Below are 19,440 nucleotides of genomic sequence, written 5' to 3'. Positions count from 1 at the left end.
TGAACAAAGACCGCCTTTGGTTCAGCAGGATTCAAAAACCGGTCATACAAAGCTTCATTCCTTCTCCTTCGTGTTGTCACAGGTCACAGCTTCATGCATCGTAGGCTTATTAACAGATTTATGATTTTAGTTTTATACTTTTGTTTTTTTAATTGTATAGGGAAAAAAGAGGTGCTAGAGTCCAAAAAGTTCAGCTATACAGACTTTTTTTGTATTTGTGACAAGCTTTACGTTCTGTGTTTCTTTGTGTGGTGCTGCAAGTCTATCTAGTGTCCCTTCCTTTCTGCTTAACAGGGCTGCTTTTAGCTTTTCTCATAGTGCAGGTCCATTCGTGCTGGACTCGCTCAGCTTTGCTTCTTCTGGACATGCCTTGTGTTTCCTTCAGCTTTGATGAATAGTTTTGCTAGATACAGAATTCTTGATTGACATTGTTTTTCCTTCGGTTTTGACAAATAGTTTTGCTAGATACGGAATTCTTGGTTGACATTGTTTTTCCTTTTAGCATTTTAAATATGTTATCTCACTACTTCTTGACCTACATGGTTTCTGCTGAGAAATGGGCTGTTACTCTTACTGAGGATCCCTGGTATGTGATGAATTCTTCTCTTGCTTCCTTCAGGATTCTTGAAGGCTTTGTCTTTTAGCAGTTTGGCTATAATGCGTCTTGGTTTGGATCTCTTTGAATTTATTCTGCTTGAGTTCATTGAGCTTGTTGGATGTGTAAATTAATGTCTTTTATATAATTTGGGAAGTTTTTAAAGTTTTAAACCATTATTTCTTTGTGTATTCTTTGTGCCCCTTTCTCTGTTTCCTCTTGGGACTTCCATTCAACATATGTTGATATTCTTGGATGGTGTCGCACAGGTCTATAAAGCACATGCACTTTTCCTTTTCCTGCTCCTCAGACTGGGTGATGGACACATCTTCAAGCTTACTGATTCTTCTCAAAGCCTGCTCAGTCTGCTGTTGCAACCCTCTCGTGAATTTTTCATTTCAGTTATTTTACTTTTTAGTTCTGAAATTTGGTTTCTTTTTTTTTAATTGTTTTCATCTCTTAATTGACATTCTGTGTTTGTTCAGACATTTTACTTGGTTTCCTTCAGCTCTTTGACCATGTTTAAGACAGTCGACTTAGTCTTTTTCTAGCAATTTAAGTGTGATGTTTGTGCTTCTTCAGGGACAGTTTTTATTATTTTCTCCTGTGAATAGGCCATACTTTTCTTGCTTCTTCATATGCTTTGTGACATTTTCTTGAGCACTGCACATCTTGGAGATTATGATGTGTTAACTCTGGAAATCAGGTTCTTCCCATTGTTCAGGTTTGTTTTTGTTGCTTGCTCTGGATTTTAGTTGTTTGCTCAATGAGTTTTCGAGACCATTTTCGTACAGACTCTGTACTGTCTTGGGTATTACCTGTGAAGCCTGTGTTTTAGTGGCCAGGGAATGTGTTGATAGAGATCTCCTTGAGCACCTGGAGTGAAAGAAAAAAAGAGGAATAAAAGCCCTTTCCCAGTCTTTGCAGATTGACTGTGTGTTGGGGGCATTCCTTCAAAACTTGGCCACGCTATTGCCAGCTCTGCCTTTGTCTTCACTTCCTATTTGTGCTGAGCGTGAAAATCAGTTGTGGGTGAAAGTTTAGTGTCTTCTCAGGGCTTTTCTTAGCATGGATTCTGTCTGGGTGTGCAGTAGGCTTTCTTCCCCGGTGTATGGGATGCTTTTCAGTGCTTTGACTCACCCGGCGCTCTTCCTCCAAGCATTTCTTTTCTTTTCTAAAGATTTTATTTATTTATTGGAGAGAGAATGAGTGAGAGAGAGCATGAGAGAGGAGAAGGTCAGAGGGAGAAGCAGACTCCCCAAGAAGCTAGGAGCCCGATGCAGGACTCGATCCTGGAAGTCCAGGATCATGACCTGAGCCAAAGGCAGCTGCTCAACCAACTGAACCACCCAGGCGCCCTCTCCGAGCATTTCTTTCCAGGCGTTCAGCTAACTGTTGTTTTCTTGAACTGTAAGGCTTTGGTGTAGTCAGCAGCAGGTTGTTTACTTATCTACTGAGATCTGTGTGGAGTTCCTTCTTTTAAAACTATGACTACAGAGTTTTTTTTAATATAGATGGATGAATAGTATAATGATCAAAAGCCTGTTGTGTTCCATTTGTCTACCCTGGTTCTATTTTGATGCAGATCCCAGCCATGATATTGTTCTGTCTGTACATACTTAAGTTGATAGATAATATTTTTAAAAAAGACCTTTTAAGAAAGAATATAGCCGTAATACCATCTTCTTATATTAAATTTTCGTCTCCTATTAAAGGGAATGCATGTATTTTCTTTTCTAGTTATCCAGGGCTATAGGAAAAAACAAACAAGCAGACCTGAAAAATATCTCTTTGGACATCCTGTTAAATCAGTGGTTTTCAACTGGAGCAAAATTGCTATTTTTCACTCTGTGGGGAAACCTTGGCCATTTGACAATGTCTGGAAGCATTTTTGATTGTTAAAGCTGAGGGCGGTATTTCTGGCATCAAGTAGGCAGAGGTCAGCAGTGCTCTTAAATATCTTAGAATACACAGGAAAACCTCTACAACAAAGAATTATCCAGTCCAAAATGTCAGTTGTGCGGCCACTGAAAAGTCCTGTATGCAGTGGGCCAGAGGGACTTTTCCAGTCAGAAGGACTGCGGCGATGTGATGTCATTAGTCATAGAGTCTGTGCTTATGAAACTTAAAATATTGTAGGATGAACATTTGCCAAACAAAAGCCGTGGGAGCATGCGGACTGACGTATCGGATCACATAGCACCTAGCTCGAAGGAGAAGGAATCAGGGGCTTTGTGTCCCAGTTCTTGCTACATCACGTTTTACAGTCTATTCTAAACCCTCCCTGAGATTCTCGACATGAGTCGTTGTGTGTGTGTTTGCTTTTGTTTCTGTTTTTTTTGAAGGCCAAGATTCAAAAGAATGGGATTTAGTGGGTGGTACCCCTTGCTTGTGTTACCTGTTTACAGCCAGTAGGCAGTCCTTCAGTTTCCGAGGCACTAAATTAACCCAGGTGTTAATTTTAATTTTAATTTTTTGAATATTTATTTATTTATTTGAGAGAGAGAGAGAGGGAGAGAGAGAGAGAGAGAGAATGAGCAGGAGGGACAAAAGGGAGAGGGAGAGAAAAATCTCAAGCAGATTCTATGTGACCCGAGCCAAAACCAAGACTCAGACACTTAACTGACTGACCACCCAGGTACCCCTACCCAGTTTTTAAAAAGCAAATGATATACTTAATGAAGTCATTAATGAGATTTTAGAGAAAAGTAAGTGGAGAGATTTCACTAACCATAGCTTCTGACAAAGAAGTACTAATACACTAACTTTAAGATTAGAATTCACCATCTGTCTCAGTTACAAATAATTTAATACACATGTTAGAAAAGGCCCAGAGAAATAGACTTAGATGCTTATGTGAATGTTTTATTTATCTTTATTTCATTTTACAGGTTCTTAAAAATAGCCTCTGATCCTCAGTTTCCTAACTGTAAAATAAAACAACACCTTCCTTTCAAGGTTGCTCTGAGGCTTAATTGCTTGGGGGAGATGATGCATGTGAAAGCTCTTCAAACTGCCGTATGATGTGCAGATGTGAGTTTTCCCTAATGAATTTCTGTAGCTTTATTTGGATAATATGCGTAGCAGATGGTTATAGATAGATAAAATATTATTACTCTATTAATTTTCAGGAGCTGTTGAGTGCTATGTGTATAGATAGCCCAGATTTACCAGTTTGTCTCCTGTTTTCTGGTCATGTAAGTGAAAATTTTGTACTTTGAAATTTCAAATTCAGAGTTTTATGTGTCTTGAACAAATAACCTGATTACAAAAATGGGCAAAGGATCTGAACAGAGTTTTCCAGAGAAGATATACAGATGTCCAATAAACACATGAGAAGGTAATAATAGTCCCAAGTTGGGAGGTGCCTGGGTAGCTCAGTGTGTTAAAGCCTCTGCTTCAGCTCAAGTCATGATCTCGGGGTCCTGGGATCAAGCCCTGCATCCGGCTCTCTGCTCAGCAGGGAGCCTGCTTCCCCTTACCCCTCTGCCTGACTCTCTGCCTACTTGTGATCTCTCTCTCTGTGTCAAATAAATAAATAAATAAAATCTTTAAAAACAATAGTAGTGCCAAGTTGGAAATAAGTGAAGTACTCCTCAACTGATGAATGAATGAATGAACAGAATATCCAACCCGTGGAATACTATTTGGAAATAAAAAGGAATGAAATAGTGCATAGTATGACATGATGAACCTTGAAAACGGGCCGCTAAGTCAAAGAAGCCCATCACAAAAAAACATAAATAGTATGGTCGTATTTCCTTAAAATACCTAGTCTAGAGAAACCTGTAGAGACAGGAAGTAGGTCAGTGGTTGCTTGGGGCCTGGGTGGATGTGTGGATTGAAAAGTGACAGCTGAGAGGAGCAGGATTTCTTTTGGGGAATGACAAAAATACTCTAACATTGACTCGTAGTGATGGATGCACAGCTCTGTGAATATACTGAAAGCTACTGGATTGTACACCTTACATGAAATTTTATGGTATGTAAATTATATTTCAATAAGGCTGTTAAAACAGATTTTGCTTGAGTGGCTCAAGCTGGGTGGCTCACTTGGTTAAACATCTGCCTTCTGCTCGGTCATGATTCCAGGGTCCTGGGATCAAGTCCGGCATCAGGCTCCCTGCTCCGCGGGGAGCCTGCTCCTCCCTCTGCCTCAGCTGCTGCTGCCCCTGCTTGTGCTTTCTCGCTTTCTCGCGCGCTCATGTGCGCTCTCTCTCTCTCTCATGTGCGCTCTCTCTCTCTCTCGCTGACAAATTAACTAATTAAAAAAAGAAAAAAGAAAGTGACATTTCCACTCATCATAGAAAGTTAAAAAAAAAAACATTTTGCTTGAGTAGTAAACATAAGTTTTAAAAATATATTTTAAATGTAGTTTGAAAGGTCACCCTTGCATATAGTGAAAATGCGAAATGTATAACACCGTGACAGTTGTCTTCTTTTCATTCTTGTCTTCTCCTCACTTAAGCTTTCGGAGATACGCCACACACCTGCGCATGGGTTTGTGGGTGTGCGTGTCTTTGTTCACACGCACATACAAGCAGCAGGATGCCGTACAGTATTCTGTGTCTTGCTCTTTTTGCTCCCACTTTGAGAGATCTGTTCATCTCAAAGTGCGTGTGGATTCAGAACCAGCTCTTAATCTGCCAAATTAAATCACTGTTTGGAGAGCAGGAAAGAAATATGTTTAAAGGGCCTTTGTCTTTAAAGTCATTACTAAGGTCTGTGTCTTCCACAAAAATTTCCTCCTTCTCTGTATGTAAGAGGATTGTCATATAATTTTGCTCCAAAGTAGTATTTTATCACTATTATTGCTGTGGTAAGAACACCTAACATGAGATCGGCTCTCGTCACAGAATGTTACGTGTACAATACGGTATGGTTCCTGTCATATGGTCCAGCAGCTCTCTGGAACCTGAATCCAACATAACTGAAACTTTGTATTTGTTAAAAAGCAATTTCCCGTTTGCGCCTCCTCTAGCCCCTGGCAGCCACCATCCTGCTGTCTGCCTCTGTGTGTTTGCCTCTTCTGTAGACTCCGTCTGGGTGCTGGGTGCTGTCATGCGGTGTCTGTCTTCCCGCGGCTCGTTTCGTTTCAGCATGATGTCCCCAGGCTAATCCGTATGTCACACACGCACGGCAGGATCTCCTTCTTTTTTAAGGCGAATAGTATTCCATTGCATGTACCTACCGCATTCTCTTTACTCACATGTACTGCAGTGAACATGGGAGTGGACGTCTCTCTTTGGGATTCTGGTTTTAAGTCTTTTGTAGAAGACACAGAAGTGGAATTGCTGTGTCATATGATTTTCTCTTTTAAATTATTTTTAGAAACTTCCAGACTACTTTCCATAGTGGTAACACCATTTTTCATTTCTAATAATGCATGAGGATTCTAATGTCTCCATATGCTTGCCAATGTGTATTATTTTGTTTTATTTTATTTTTATTATTTTTTCTGATAATGGCCATAGCAGTGGTATGAGATGATGTCTTACTGTGATTTTGCTTTGTTTTTCCTGGTTATTCATGATACTGAGCATCTTTTGATATACCTGTTGGTCATTTGTAGGTCTTCTTTGGACAAATGTCAAGTCCTTTGGCCATTTTAAAATTGAGTTATTATTAATATTATTTGCTGTTGAGTTAATGGGATCCTATGTATATCTTGGATATTAACCCCTTATCTAGTTTGTAAATATCTGCACCTTTCACAGGTTACCTTTTCACTCTGTTGTTTTTTAATTTTTTTGATCTGGTTATGCTTTGTTGTTTGTTTTAAGGCAAATGAACTTAAACTGTTCCCCTTAATTTTTTGACGTCCTCTTTTTGCTCTGGTAGAAGATAAACAGCAAATAAATGGATCTGAAGAACAAAATCTTAAAGAACTGGTGATTAGGTGGTATTGTGTATGGCAATATTATCAATCAGATATAATTGAAATTGTTAGAAGTTTTATCTGAAATTATTTGTATAAGATCAAAAAAGGAGAGAGGGAATAAATAATATTAACTAATGAAAGATGATATTTGTTATTATAGATGTCTCAAGGATTTAATCTTTTCATTAGTTAATATTCATCAATTTATTAGCTAATCAATATTTGAAAATTTGGAAAAATAAAATTCTTTGTAAATTTATTTATTTTAATACATCTGTGGAGTTTCTTCAGATTTTACCAGTTTTAAATGCACTCATTTGTGTGATGGGTGTGTGTGTGTAGTTCTGTACAATTGTATCATCTGTTTAGAACTGCGTATCTAAAACCACAATCAAAATACAGACCTTTTCCTTTTCCTTCCTCTTGAGGCTGCGCCTGCTCCTTGGTCCTCCCAGCTCCTAGTCCTGGAAATCACTAGCCTGCTCCCATTCTCTAAATTCCTTGTAAATTTAGATTTTCAAAAGTAATTGAAGAAGAATGTCATTCTGAGTACTTCTGTAATCACTGTAGTAATGGAATGAGTAGTTACAAACCATTATCAGAAAGAAACCAGACGTAGATGGTTCTACAAGTAAGTTCTAGCAAACATTCAAGGAAAAGGAGTTCTCCAGGAAGCAAAGGGAAAAGGAACACTTGTAAAATAATTTTAAGAAACTACTATAACCTTGATACCAGCCCAGAGAACAGCTTGGAAAACAAAGATTTCAGTGCAGTTTCACTCATTTACTGGTGTAAAATCCTGAACAGTACATTAAAATACGGAGTCCGGGGCACCAGAGTGCCGCAGTTGGTTAAGTGTGGGACTCCTGATCTCAGCTCAGATCATGATGTCAGGGTGGTGAGATCGAGCCCTGTGTGGGGCTCCGTGCTGAGGGGGAGCCTCCTTAAGATTCTGTCTCTCCCTCTGCCTGCACTACATGGCCCCCACTCCAGGTACTTTCCCCCTCCCTCCTAAAACAAAACAACCAAACAAAGAAACAAACAAAAAACCCAGAGCCCAGCATCGAAGAACAATGAAACAACGATGCATCAAAAAACGACAAAAGAACATAGTCAAGTTGGGTTTAATTTTTTTAAATATAATTTTTTTCTTTTTAAAAATTGAAGTATAATGAATGTATAGTATTGTATGAGTTTCATGTGTACAGTATAATGATTCAACAATTTTTTTAGAGTGTGATCATGGGGGCGGGGGCAGAAGGAGAAGGAGAAAGAGAATTTAAGCAGGCCACTATACCCAGCATGAAGCCTGTAGTGGGACTTGATCTCACAACCCTGAGATCATGACCTGAGCCGAAATCAAGAGTCAGAGGCTTATCCGGCAGTCACCAGATGCCCCAAGTGATTCAGCAATTTCATACATTACTCAGTGCTTGTCAAGAGAGGTGTCTTTTTTTGTTATTGTAGCTGGCTGTGTAATTAGTACTCCACTGTACAAATGTTTTGCATTTTTATTACCTATTTTGGACACAAATTATATCAAGTTGTGAATCAGTATTAAGTATGAGTCCTTCTTTCCTGTGTTTTCAACGAGGGTTAGTGTTGCAAGGGAAGAAAACCTTTCCTTATGCGACAGGTTGTGTGGTGACTTCTGGTATACCCTTCATTCGCCTTCCTGTAGTGCTAATACCTTCCCCGATGATGGGGCAGTTGTGACGTCCAAGAAATTAACATTTCTTATCAATTGCAACAGATAAAATACTATTAATGAAACTGGAGACGTTGAGATTTTGCCAGATTTGCCATTACTGTTCTTTCTAAATGGTTCGAGGATCCACTCTAGTATCCTCGAGTTGCTGTGTCTGTCTTCTCCAGCCTGTGGCAGTCCCTTAATTCTCCTTGTTTTCATGGTTTTGGCACTTTTGAAAAATACGTCAGGTATTTTGGAGAAGGTTCCTCAATTTATATTTGATATATTTTTGTTATATATTTGATATACTTTTGATATATCATTTCATTATCTATTTGATATCTTTTCATAATTAGAATGAGATTATGGGTATTTTGTGTGAGGCAGTAGTGTTCTCAGTACATCAGACCTACCGGGGCGTGCACGCTGTCAGTTTGTCTTATTCCTGAGGACGTTCAACGTAGGGCCAGAAGTTATTTGTTTTTGTTTTGTTTTCGTTCTAGCTTTTGGATATCGCTTGTTCTAGCACCATTTATCGAACGGATTATTCTTTCTCCATTGAATGGCCTTTGCGCCTTTGTCAGAACTCAGTTGGTAACACACGTTGGGTGCGTTTCTGGTTTCATTTGTCTTGTTGATCTGGGAGTCTCTCTTTGGCCAGTACCACACATTCTTACGTGTAATAAAGACAGATTTTTGTGTGTCGATCACGTATCTTAGGCATTTGGTAGGCTCCCTTACTAGTTCTCATGAGTTCCAGTCTGTTTTTTGTAGATTCTTTTGAATTTTTATGTAGATAAACATGTCATTTGTGAAAAGAAAGTTTTATTCCCTTTTCTGGCTTCATTTCACTGACTAGGATTTACACGTTATCCAGGAGTAGTAGAAAGGACTTTCTTACGATGTTTCAGATATTTAGAGGAAGACATCCCTTCTTTCACCATTAAGTCTGGCATTAGCTGTGAGGGTTTTTGGTTTTTTTTAATCCCCTTCATAAAATTAAAGAAATTCCCTTTTATTTTTAATTTGCTGCAAGTTTTTGTCACGAGTGGATGTTGAATTTTATTAGATGCTTCTGTGGAGTGATTGATTGTTGCCTGCTGAACCAGCTTTGCTGTTGCCGGGAGAAATTACCTGGTTGTGACACATTTTCCTTTTCACTCATCCAGTTTGCCTGGGTCTTTATCTGTTGCACTTCTTTAGGTTTCTGTCTGCTCATGGGAGGTGTAGGTCTGTACTTTTCTTCATAACATCTTAATGTGGTTTTTGTATTTCAGTGATGCTGGTCCCATATAGTCAGGTCCAAGGGTGTGTGTGTGTGTGTGTGTGTGTGTGTGTGTTTTCAGATTTATTTATTTGTTTATTAGAGAGAAAGAGAAAGGGAGTGGGGAAAGGAGCAAGAGAGAGAATCCCCAAGCCAGCTCCAGGCTGAGCATGGAGCCTGACGTGAGGCTTGGTCTCACAACGCTGAGCATGACCTGAGCCAAAACCAAGAGTCAGACGCTTTACTGACTGAGCACCCAGGCACCCCCATTTTTTTTTTCTTCAGGTCTTATGTTTTAACCTGATACTATCCTTTAACTCGTGTTGAAAGTGATTGTCAGTATGGTTTGATGAAATTTTACATTTGTTGTTTTTTCATTGTCCTGCCTGCTCTCTTGTTAATTGAGTATTTTAAATGGTTTTATTTTATGCCCAGTCTTGACTTATTCTTTATAAACCTTTAAAGTATTTTAGAGATTCTCCTGGGGTTTAGAGTGCACATCCTCAGTCAACCAAGTCTTCAGATGACACACCACGGCGTGTGTAGTGTCAGGATTTTACAGCAGCGTTTCTTATTCCCCTCGACCATCTTGGGCTTTTGTTGGTACAACTTTTACATAAGTTATGAACACACAGTACATCATTATTCTTTTTTACTTACACTGTCAGTTATTTTTAGGGCAATTAAAGGTAAAAAAGGTAAATATCTTTTCCTTTTCCTCCCCCTTTCCCAGTGCTCATTATTTCTTTGTACAGATTCAGGTTTCCTTTTAGTTTTATTTATTTATTTATTTATTTGACACAGAGAGAGACTGCAAGCAGGCAGAGAGGCAGGCAGAGAGAGAGGGAGAAGCAGGCTCCCTGCCGAGCAGAGAGCCCGATGCGGGGCTTGATCCCAGGACCCCGAGATCATGACCTGAGCCGAAGGCAAAGGCTTAACCCACTGAGCCACCCAGGCGCCCCCAGATTCAGGTTTCTATCTACTTTCTTTAGTTTGACCAGTTCTCTTTTAACATCTCTTGTATGTACGTTGTTGAGAAGGAAGTCTCTTGGATTTGGGGTGCAAAATTTTCCGTTTCTGAAAGATACTCTCACTGGGTGTAGAATTCTGGTTGATGAGTTTTGTTTCTGTTAGACACGCTTCTTGGATGTGTCGTTGCAGTTTCAGCTGTTTTCTGATGAGTTGTCACATGTAATTTTTAATCTCTGTTCTCATGTAATGTGTCTTTTTTCCCCTCTAACTTAAAGATTTTTTCAATATCTTTTGTTTTCATCATTTGGATATGGCATTTTTAGGTTGTTTTTTATTTTTAAAATGTCCTGGTGGTTCTGTGAGCTTCTTGGATCTGTGGTGGTTTTTCATTATCTGTGAGAAACTGTTAGCGATTGTTTTTCGACTATTTCTTCTGCTTCTTTATCTCTGCTTTCCTTCTGGGATTCCAGGTATGTGTATCTTGGGCCTATTGTTGTTGTCCCCCAGCTCTTGGACACTGTGTCACTTTTTTCCCTTAAGGGAAAGAAAGAAAGAAAACTTTGTTAAGAAAGAAAACTTTGGGGACGCCTGGGTGGCTCAGTTGGTTAAGCAGCTGCCTTCGGCTCAGGTCATGATCCCAGCGTCCTGGGATCGAGTCCCACATCGGGCTCCTTGCTTGGCAGGGAGCCTGCTTCTCCCTCTGCCTCTGCCTGCCACTCTGTCTGCCTGTGCTCACTCTCTCCCCCTCTCCCTCTCTGATAAATAAATAAAATCTTTAAAAAAAAAAAAAAGAAAGAAAACTTTGTGTTTTTGTTGGCTTATTTGTACCAGTCTCCAAGTTTTTTGTTTGTTTGTTTGTTTGTTTGTTTACTCTTTGTCCTCAGCTGTTACTAGTCACTGCTGAACCTGTCAGAAGCCCGTTTTTTCATATTTAACATTTTCTTTGTTACAATTTCCGTCTCTGCTGAATTTACGCACCTGATCTTCCATGTTACTCACCTTTTCTGTTAGGGCTTTTAACATAGTCAACGATTGTTGTAAAAATTCCCCATCACATACTTCAAGCACTTGTGTCAGGAGTTTGTTTCTGCCGACTGCTTTGTTAGAAATGTGTTGTTTTTCTGTGCCTCCTATTTTTTGTTGTTTAAAGTCAGACTTCTTATCTATTACGTTACAGACTGAGGTGCGCCGCGTTTCTGTGTTTGGAAATCAGTTCACCTTTCCCTTCTGCATGGCCTTTCTCTTCGGAGTTGAGGTTCATCGAGTCTGGAGCTGGGCTTGAGTTGAGACTTGCTGTTTCTGTGCGAACCTCGTTCTACCACTGGCTTTAACATCCCATTAGGCGATGCCGAACATGTGGCCTGGGGGCTTCTGTGACAGTTTTCTCCTCACGCCTCATCCGTCCTAAGCATTGGATGTTCAGCTGGGCCGCCTCTCAGAGGGCCAATTACTGTGGCTTTGGACCTCTTCCAGGAATATTCTGTTAGCATTTAGTGGATGCTTGTTAGCCTGGTGGCGGGGGACTGAAAGGAATGGTCGCGCATTTTTTTTTTTTTAAAGATTTTATTTATTTATCAGAGAGAGAGGGAGGCAGAGAGCAAGTACAGGCAGACAGAATGGCAGGCAGAGGCAGAGGGAGAAGCAGGCTCCCTGCCGAGCAAGGAGCCCGATGTGGGACTCGATCCCAGGACGCTGGGATCATGACCTGAGCCGAAGGCAGCTGCTTAACCAACTGAGCCACCCAGGCGTCCCATGGTCGCGCATTTCTGACTGTCCTATTAAACCTCAATCTCAGCCAGGCACTTCTCCAACTAACCTTCTCTGCTAGATCTCACGAGCCAAGCTAGAAAACACTGCTATAAACAGCTAAGCTCTTAGGGGGAAACCAACCCTGATGTTACGACTTTATGGTTTCACTGCTGTGACTTTATGGTCTTACTGCTACCGCGTAGTAGATGACGCGCTGAGATGTCACTCGAGTCCTTTAGAACTCTTGCCTCTTCTTCTCAGGCACCACACCAACCCAGTGGGCACCGAGTGGCGGTGGAAGATGGACCAGCCTGAAGTGATCCTAAAGGAAGCCATTGAAAACCATCAGAGCATGATTAAGCAGTTTAAAGGTATTTATCTGCCCTCTACAAAGGAATGCTAATTAATGTGAATTAAATTGGCTGAGGAGTTGCCTCTTTGACAGGATTTTGTTCCCACTGGCAAATTTTCATATAGGGAAGTGAAAACTTTGTAGAAATATTACATGCATTTTGGCTTTTTTGGTTTTTACTGACAACTTTTATGTCCCATATGATGGAAAAACTAAGAAAATTTCATTCAGAGCTTAACAATTTAGAATATTGCACACTTAGCCTATAAGTTTTGCCTGGGAGCGTATCATCATCCTTCCTAAAAATTCTTGATATTGTTCTATCTTGGTAAGCACAAAGCAGCTTAATGAATGGACAGGAAAGTTTGGATCATTGGAAAAATCTTAAATATTATCAGTAATGTAGTATTGGGAAAGCATTTTTTATTAAACGACTTATAAAAAGGAAGGATTCTATTAATATCATGTGATCCATAGTATTGTGAAAATTCTGCCACTCGATTTCTAGAATTTCCTGATTCAGTTCTGTTTTATATTAAAAGGTATATACTTGGAGGTTACCGGTTCTCCGGCTGTAGTGAGCATCAGAATTATCTGGAAAGCTTGTTAAAACAGATTCCTGGCTTCCTTTTCCAGAGATTGGTCCAGTAGGTCTGGAGGTGGGGCCCAAGTGTGTGCGTTTCTGAACCTTTGCAGGTGGTGTTGGTATTGTGGAACTGGAGACCCCGCTTTGAGGCCCACTGCTGCAGATAGATACGGTGGACTTACAAAGCGTTGGCTTTCTAGAGTGGTAGCTGCCTATGCTGAACTGAAATTTGTTAGGTTCCCTGAGAAATCTGTGTGTCTGTCTCCACCTACCACTTGGAAGCCCTTCTCTGCTCTATGTTCCTTGTCCTTCGCTACGCAACAATAAAACGCGAATCTCAACCAAGGTTGTGTTGATATAGACACTTTTGTGGTGCTAACTTCATATGTGGGAGTCCTTATAAACCCCTGTAATTATCATTTTGAAGATCAAATGATTCTTTTATGTGAAGAAATTTGTCAGGCCACTCCTTCTTGAGATTAAAGTACTTCTGATAAGTTGTGTGTGTGCGCGTGTGTGTTTAAATTTATAGGCCACTCAGCCAGTGTCTTCAGTTCTTAGTAGACACTGGCTGGGTGGCCTATAAATTTAATTCAGTCGTAACACTCTGGAGGTAGCACTAGACTGCACAGGGTGAGGGTTCAGGCCTGTAAGTCTGCCCCACGTCAGACCCCGATCTCCAGTCCGGGTTGTTCCCTGCACTTCTGAGTGACTGGCCGTGAACGACAGGTTCCTGCTACCTCCTGTTCAGATATGATTAATTTACTGGAGCGGCTCATGGAACGCAGAGAAACACTTATTTACACTTACTGGACTCACCAATTTCTTATAGAGGGTTTTATGGAGGATTCAGAGGGACGGCGAGAGGAAGAGGTAACATGAGGGAAAGTGTGCAGGAGCTTCTGTCCCAGTGGACCTGGAGTGGGTCACCCTCCTGGCACATGGAGGCACTCACCAGCCTGGCAGCTCAACTCTCACTGCTCACGAGTTTTTAATGGAGCCCAATATGGAGCCCTTCTCCCCTTCCAGGAGCTCGGTGTCTGTGATGGAAGATTCCAGACCTCTAATCACTTGTCTCTCTGGGGACCAGCCCCGTCCTGAGGCCATTTAGGGGCCCTGAGTCACCTCATTAGCTCTGGTGTGCTCCACAGGGGCTCCTTCTGAACGACTAAAGACACCGCTTTCACTCAGGAGATCCCAAGGGCTTTAGGAGCATTGTGCCATGAACCAGAAGACCAAATATATAGCTTATTATAGCTCCGTTATTTCTTATGAAAAATTGAGAAAGGTAATGCAAATGCAGATTAATCAGTAATGATTTATTAAGGATAATCAGTCAATAGTTACACCTTTATTTTATTCTTCATGAGTTTTCTAAGGAATGTGGACCTGTGCATATTATTCAACGTTCACTGATTTAAATGTTAATCATCCAAAAGACACCTTCTCAGAAATATCCAGAATATTGGACCAAATATCTGGGCATTGTGGTTCAGCCAAATTGACACATAAAATTAGTTATCACAGATCTTAATATCAGAACCAGGCAAATGCCAGTAATTTATCTTCATATTCTAGTAAGTTTGTGTTGTTTTAGTGCTTAAGGAGCCCATCGTACCGTTCAGTGATGGGACGAGATGTCTGAGAATGCGTGATTCGCTGGCAGCTGGCGATCTCCCTGCGTGACTTGTGTCCCAGGCAGTTTGTGTGGGGACGATGCAGCCTGAGGAGGAGGCGTTCACTCTTGCATTCGGAGATGTCCTTGGGGCAGGATGACAGGTTTTGTTTTGGTAGTTATTTTTCTGACAGGAGCATTTTTGCAAATTCACTTTAACTGGAAATCAGTGATGAATAGATCATAGGGCCGACTTTACTCGTGTTAGTAGCACGTGTCAGGTGAGCTCAGGGGGCCTTGTTCTTTGTTGTCCCCTCGCCTGTTTGAGGGGCTTGTCCTGCGCAGAAGGCGTATCTGATTGGCAACCTCGTACTTACTTTAGTCTGTAGGCATCTCACACGGTTTGTCATTAGGTTCCCATGTGATAAGAAACAGAAGAGCTTTAAAAAATATATGTTGTCGGGCGCCTGTGTGGCTCGGTGGGTTAGGCTTCTGCCTTCGGCTCAGGTCATGATCCCAGGGTCCTGGGATCGAGCCCCGCATCGGGCTCTCTGCTCAGCGGGGAACCTGCTTCCTCCTCTCTCCGCCTGCCTCTCTGCCTACTTGTGATCTCTGTCTGTCAAATAAATAAATAAAATCTTAAAAAAAAAAATATATATATATATATATATTCTTATGGGGGAAGATAGATAAAGGATTGGAGAGAGAGAATAGAGCCTATCTGTGGACAAGTGAATCCTGAATTGGGGTTAAAATGCCTAAGGAGAGGGAACAACCCCCCCCGCCCCCCATTCAACAATGACTGTCGACTTCATTTTTTTTTTTTTTTTTTTAAGATTTTATTTATTTGACAGAGATCACAAGTAGGCAGAGAGGCAGGCAGAGAGAGAGGAGAAAGCAGGCTCCCTGCTGAGCAGGTAGTCCGACGTGGGGCTGGATCCCAGGACCCTGAGATCATGACCTGAGCTGAAGGCTTTAACCCACTGAGCCACCCAGGCACCGCTGTCAACTTCATTCTTTTTTTTTTTTTTTTTTTTTTAAGATTTTATTTATTTATTTGTTAGCGAGCGAGAGCGAGCACAGGCAGACAGAGTGGAAGGCAGAGTCAGAGGGAGAAGCAGGCTCCCTGCAGAGCAAGGAGCCCGATGTGGGACTCGATCCCAGGACGCTGGGATCATGACCTGAGCCAAAGGCAGCTGCTTAACCCACTGAGCCACCCAGGCGCCCCTGTCAACTTCATTCTTAAAAAACCTTTTCTAGAGTTTACTTTGCCCTAGTAATTTCCCCAAAGGATTCTTTTTTCACATCTTAATTACTTGACATAGTGTTACCATCTCAGCACAACAACTATTCATTTAATCAACAATAAATTTTCCACAGGGGTTTTCGAGTTGGAACTGGTTGACCTTTGTACACTGACACTCATCCAAGTGCCAGAGCAGTTCTTCTTTATAGTAGCAGGCGTTGTAGAAAATGGGTTTCTGTTGGAAGCTGTGCTGCGTGTAGGCACGTGGGCATAAAGGAGCTCTCATTCGTTGTAGTTCATGTTTTCACGAAGGGTGAGAGCTCTCTTGGTCTTCAGTGTTTGGATCATGGTAACTCTTTGTTAATGCTTTTTAAAATTTCATTCCAAGCTTAAACAAAACATTACTTTTTTGAAAATCTGTCTTATTGCTGTAATAATTATAGTAAACCTGGGTGTGATACTATAGTATTAAAAGAGAAAAAACTCTAATTATTAAAGGATGAAATACATAATTTGTAAAAATTCAGAGCTTTTCTACAAAACTGGTGGTAGTCCGCAGCCCTCAACAAGCACACAAATGGTTTTCTTTTAAAAAATACCGCAATGGGGGTGCCTGCGTGGCTCAGTGGGTTAAAGTCTCTGCCTTTGGCTCAGGTCAGGATCCCAGGGTCCTGGGGTTAAGCCCCACATCGGGCTCTCAGCTCGGCAGGGAGCCTGCTTCCCCCTCTTTCTCTCTCTGCCTGCCTCTCTGCCTACCTGTGATCTGTCAAAAAAAAAACCAAAACCAACAACAACAACAACAAAAAACAACAACAAACCACAGTGGGCAAAATTATGAAATTTTAGTATTTCAGAATATTGGTTATGTTTTCTCTCTTTTTGGCAGAATCTAAACCATTCAGATCCATGGTTGTTTATTTTGTGGTAGTCATCAGGCAATGAGATATTGTAACTTCGCTCAGTCTTTATCAATGGTTCTAGTCTTAAGTTTTCTCTTTTTTTTATGAACCTGAATGCCTCCTGCATTAAGTGAAATCTCTGTGTTCTGTCTTTTATTCATCCTAGGGGATAGGGTATAAGTAAAACAGGTCCCGTCCTTTCTGAATGGTGAGCCCCTGAACTCCTCAGTAGACATGGGTCTGCAGACGTGGCTTAACTCGGGATGCAGTTCCCCACCGAGGCCCTGCAGGAAAGTTCCCCTTTCCCCCACACCACCTTAGTTTTCCCATTAGAGCGCCGGTGCTCTTACCTTGTGCCCTCTGGTGGCTTGAGAAAACAAAACAAAACAAGGAATGGAGTATTACTGGTTTCCTTGGTTAGAATTTGGGTTGTACTTTCCTATAGGAGAAAAAAAACTCAGTTTGCCTAATTACCACTGAAATAGATTCCTTAGTACTGTAGCTTAGGGTTATTGCTGATGAATTTGGTGTTGGGATTTGAATGGTAACTCAATCTCCATTTTAATGGTATTTTATCTGTGGGAGTACAGATTTTAGGGTTAAACAGAAATGTTCTAGGAACATTATAGGCAGTTTTCAGAGAATCAGAGCCAGTTATTTCCTTCTTAGTTGGTTATATTCTGGATATCCTACGTTCATCGTCTCTTTAGAGGTTCAGCATTAACCCACTCGTGATTCCCCTTGTTCTGGCTTGGAATCCTCTGGTTTTCAGTGTGCTTTTCTACCTTCTTTCTCCACGGGTCTGGTTCAGTCGTTTTAGGGTTTTATTTTTGTGGAGGGGAGACTAGGTCGTGGGTGTTGCTGCCTTTTCCCTCTGAGTTTCAAGCTTTAGCCAAGGGGCCAGCCTTGAACAGATTTTGAAGATATTCTGATTTTTTTTTTTAAAATGTTTCCCTTTTGTGCTTGTTCTCAATTCTGAGGGCAATTATTGTCTCTTCAGTTATTTAATTGAATCATTAAAATAGCTTTCTCTCATGACCTTTATTAGCTTTCCCTTTAGACACATGCAGAATTAACTTTATATTGATTACAAGTGGGTCCGAGTTTCAGTGCCGCTCAGCATCTGTTCGGAACGCGGCCTGTCGCCGCACACGCTCCCACGGCAGGAGAAAGTGCTCCGGAGTGGGCTGGAGGTTTCCCTCAGGCGGTTCCCACCGGTTCTGCGGTCAAGTCCTTGTCAGGCACGTCCGCAGCGCTGAAGGTGCAGACATGTTTTCTTCTCTGTAGTTTCACTTAGATGTGAAGTGATGCAGAATAGAGGAATCAGGGTCTCCGACAGACGGTTTTCACACACAGGGTCTGCTGAAGTGCGCGTCCAGAAGAGACATGGGGGTGGCGAGGAAGAGAGCACCACCCGCGCATTGTTCCTGGAGGTGATTTATGAGAGCCTCGCGGTGGAAGTGACTCTATCAAAGACCTACGTGGCATTTACCCGGGAGGGTTCTAGGAAGATCTTTGGCCTGGGACTGAATTGTTTATGCAAAGAAAGAGAATATTTTATGTCTAATTGCCCCACACTTTAGAATTAGGCCCAAATACCCTTTGCTGAGCAATATATTGTGTTAATTTTGTGTTCCTTGGTTTTATTGCTGTGACAGAAGGAGGACACTTCTGGCATCTCAAGTGTCTGCTTTGGCACCTTCGAGGGAGATAAAGTAGGCTTCCTAGTTAATACGAGGACCGTAGTGTTGTCCAGGACGGAAGCTGTTCAGGATAAGGGAAATGTCAGAAACTTGCTTAAGGAAAAAAAAATCAGAATACGAAAGCAGAGTTTAGTTGTGAAGAAAGGCTTAGGGAAATGTGAGAATGGAGAGAGAGAGAGAGAGAGAGAGAGAGAGAATGAATGTGGGAGAGACAGACAGACTCTCCCCATGTGAAAAATAGTTCTTTAGCTTCGTTACTGAAATGAAGTGTTTGCTGGTCCGTGGTCTCTCTTCCTGCTCTGGGGCTTTTTTCTATTAGAAATTTAGAGGATGTCTTGTTTTCTGACCCACTTCCTTGAGGACCATGAAGGAAGCAGGTGACTGAGTCCCCGAGGGCCTTGTTTTGGGGAAGATGACTGTACTAGCCTCTGGCAGTGACCATGAGGTGGAAGCGTGCTGCTGGGAAGGAGAGACCCACGGGTCTCCATATTCTTCTCAACACTTTACTTTTTGAGAAAATTAAGATAATTTTTAAATCCCAGAATCATTTAGGAGATTTACTTAGGGGACTTTTTTTTGTCTTGGTTTTTGTTTTTGTCGATGTCTAAATGGGCAGGTTGACTTTTTCGTTCAGGCTCTCAGAGACAGGGACAGCTGATCCTTTGCTTTCACGCTTTCGTCCTTCCCCAGCTGCTCCTCGGTCGTGTCCTCCGATGACCCCTCTTTCTGTCCCTAGACCCCTGCGTCTTCTAGCTCCCAGTCCACTTCTCTGTCTGCGCTCACTGCCCTAGCTCGGACCCGGAATAGAAGTCCCATCTGTTCGCCAGAATGCTTCCTTCCATCCAGTGCATCCTTCCAGACTGCAGGCTTGAATGCAGGACGCTCTTT

The 19,440-nt window shown here is 41.5% G+C and overlaps 1 protein-coding gene across 3 annotated transcripts in view; it reads left to right on the top strand.

Moving 5' to 3' along the window:
• Positions 1-19,440, top strand: part of LOC131819907 (S-adenosyl-L-methionine-dependent tRNA 4-demethylwyosine synthase TYW1-like) — a 201,359-nt gene that overhangs the window by 81,886 nt on the left and 100,033 nt on the right. For all 3 annotated transcript variants that reach the window (XM_059155321.1, XM_059155322.1, XM_059155323.1), the window contains one exon: positions 12,413-12,522. In XM_059155321.1, the coding sequence (XP_059011304.1) occupies positions 12,413-12,522 (110 nt within the window). The remainder of the gene's footprint in view (positions 1-12,412; positions 12,523-19,440) is intronic.

The sequence above is a fragment of the Mustela lutreola genome, chromosome 17 (genome assembly GCF_030435805.1).
Source record: "Mustela lutreola isolate mMusLut2 chromosome 17, mMusLut2.pri, whole genome shotgun sequence".
NCBI lineage: Eukaryota > Metazoa > Chordata > Mammalia > Carnivora > Mustelidae > Mustela > Mustela lutreola.
Note: the sequence above shows the minus strand (reverse complement) of the source record. Positions and strands in the feature narration are given on the sequence as shown.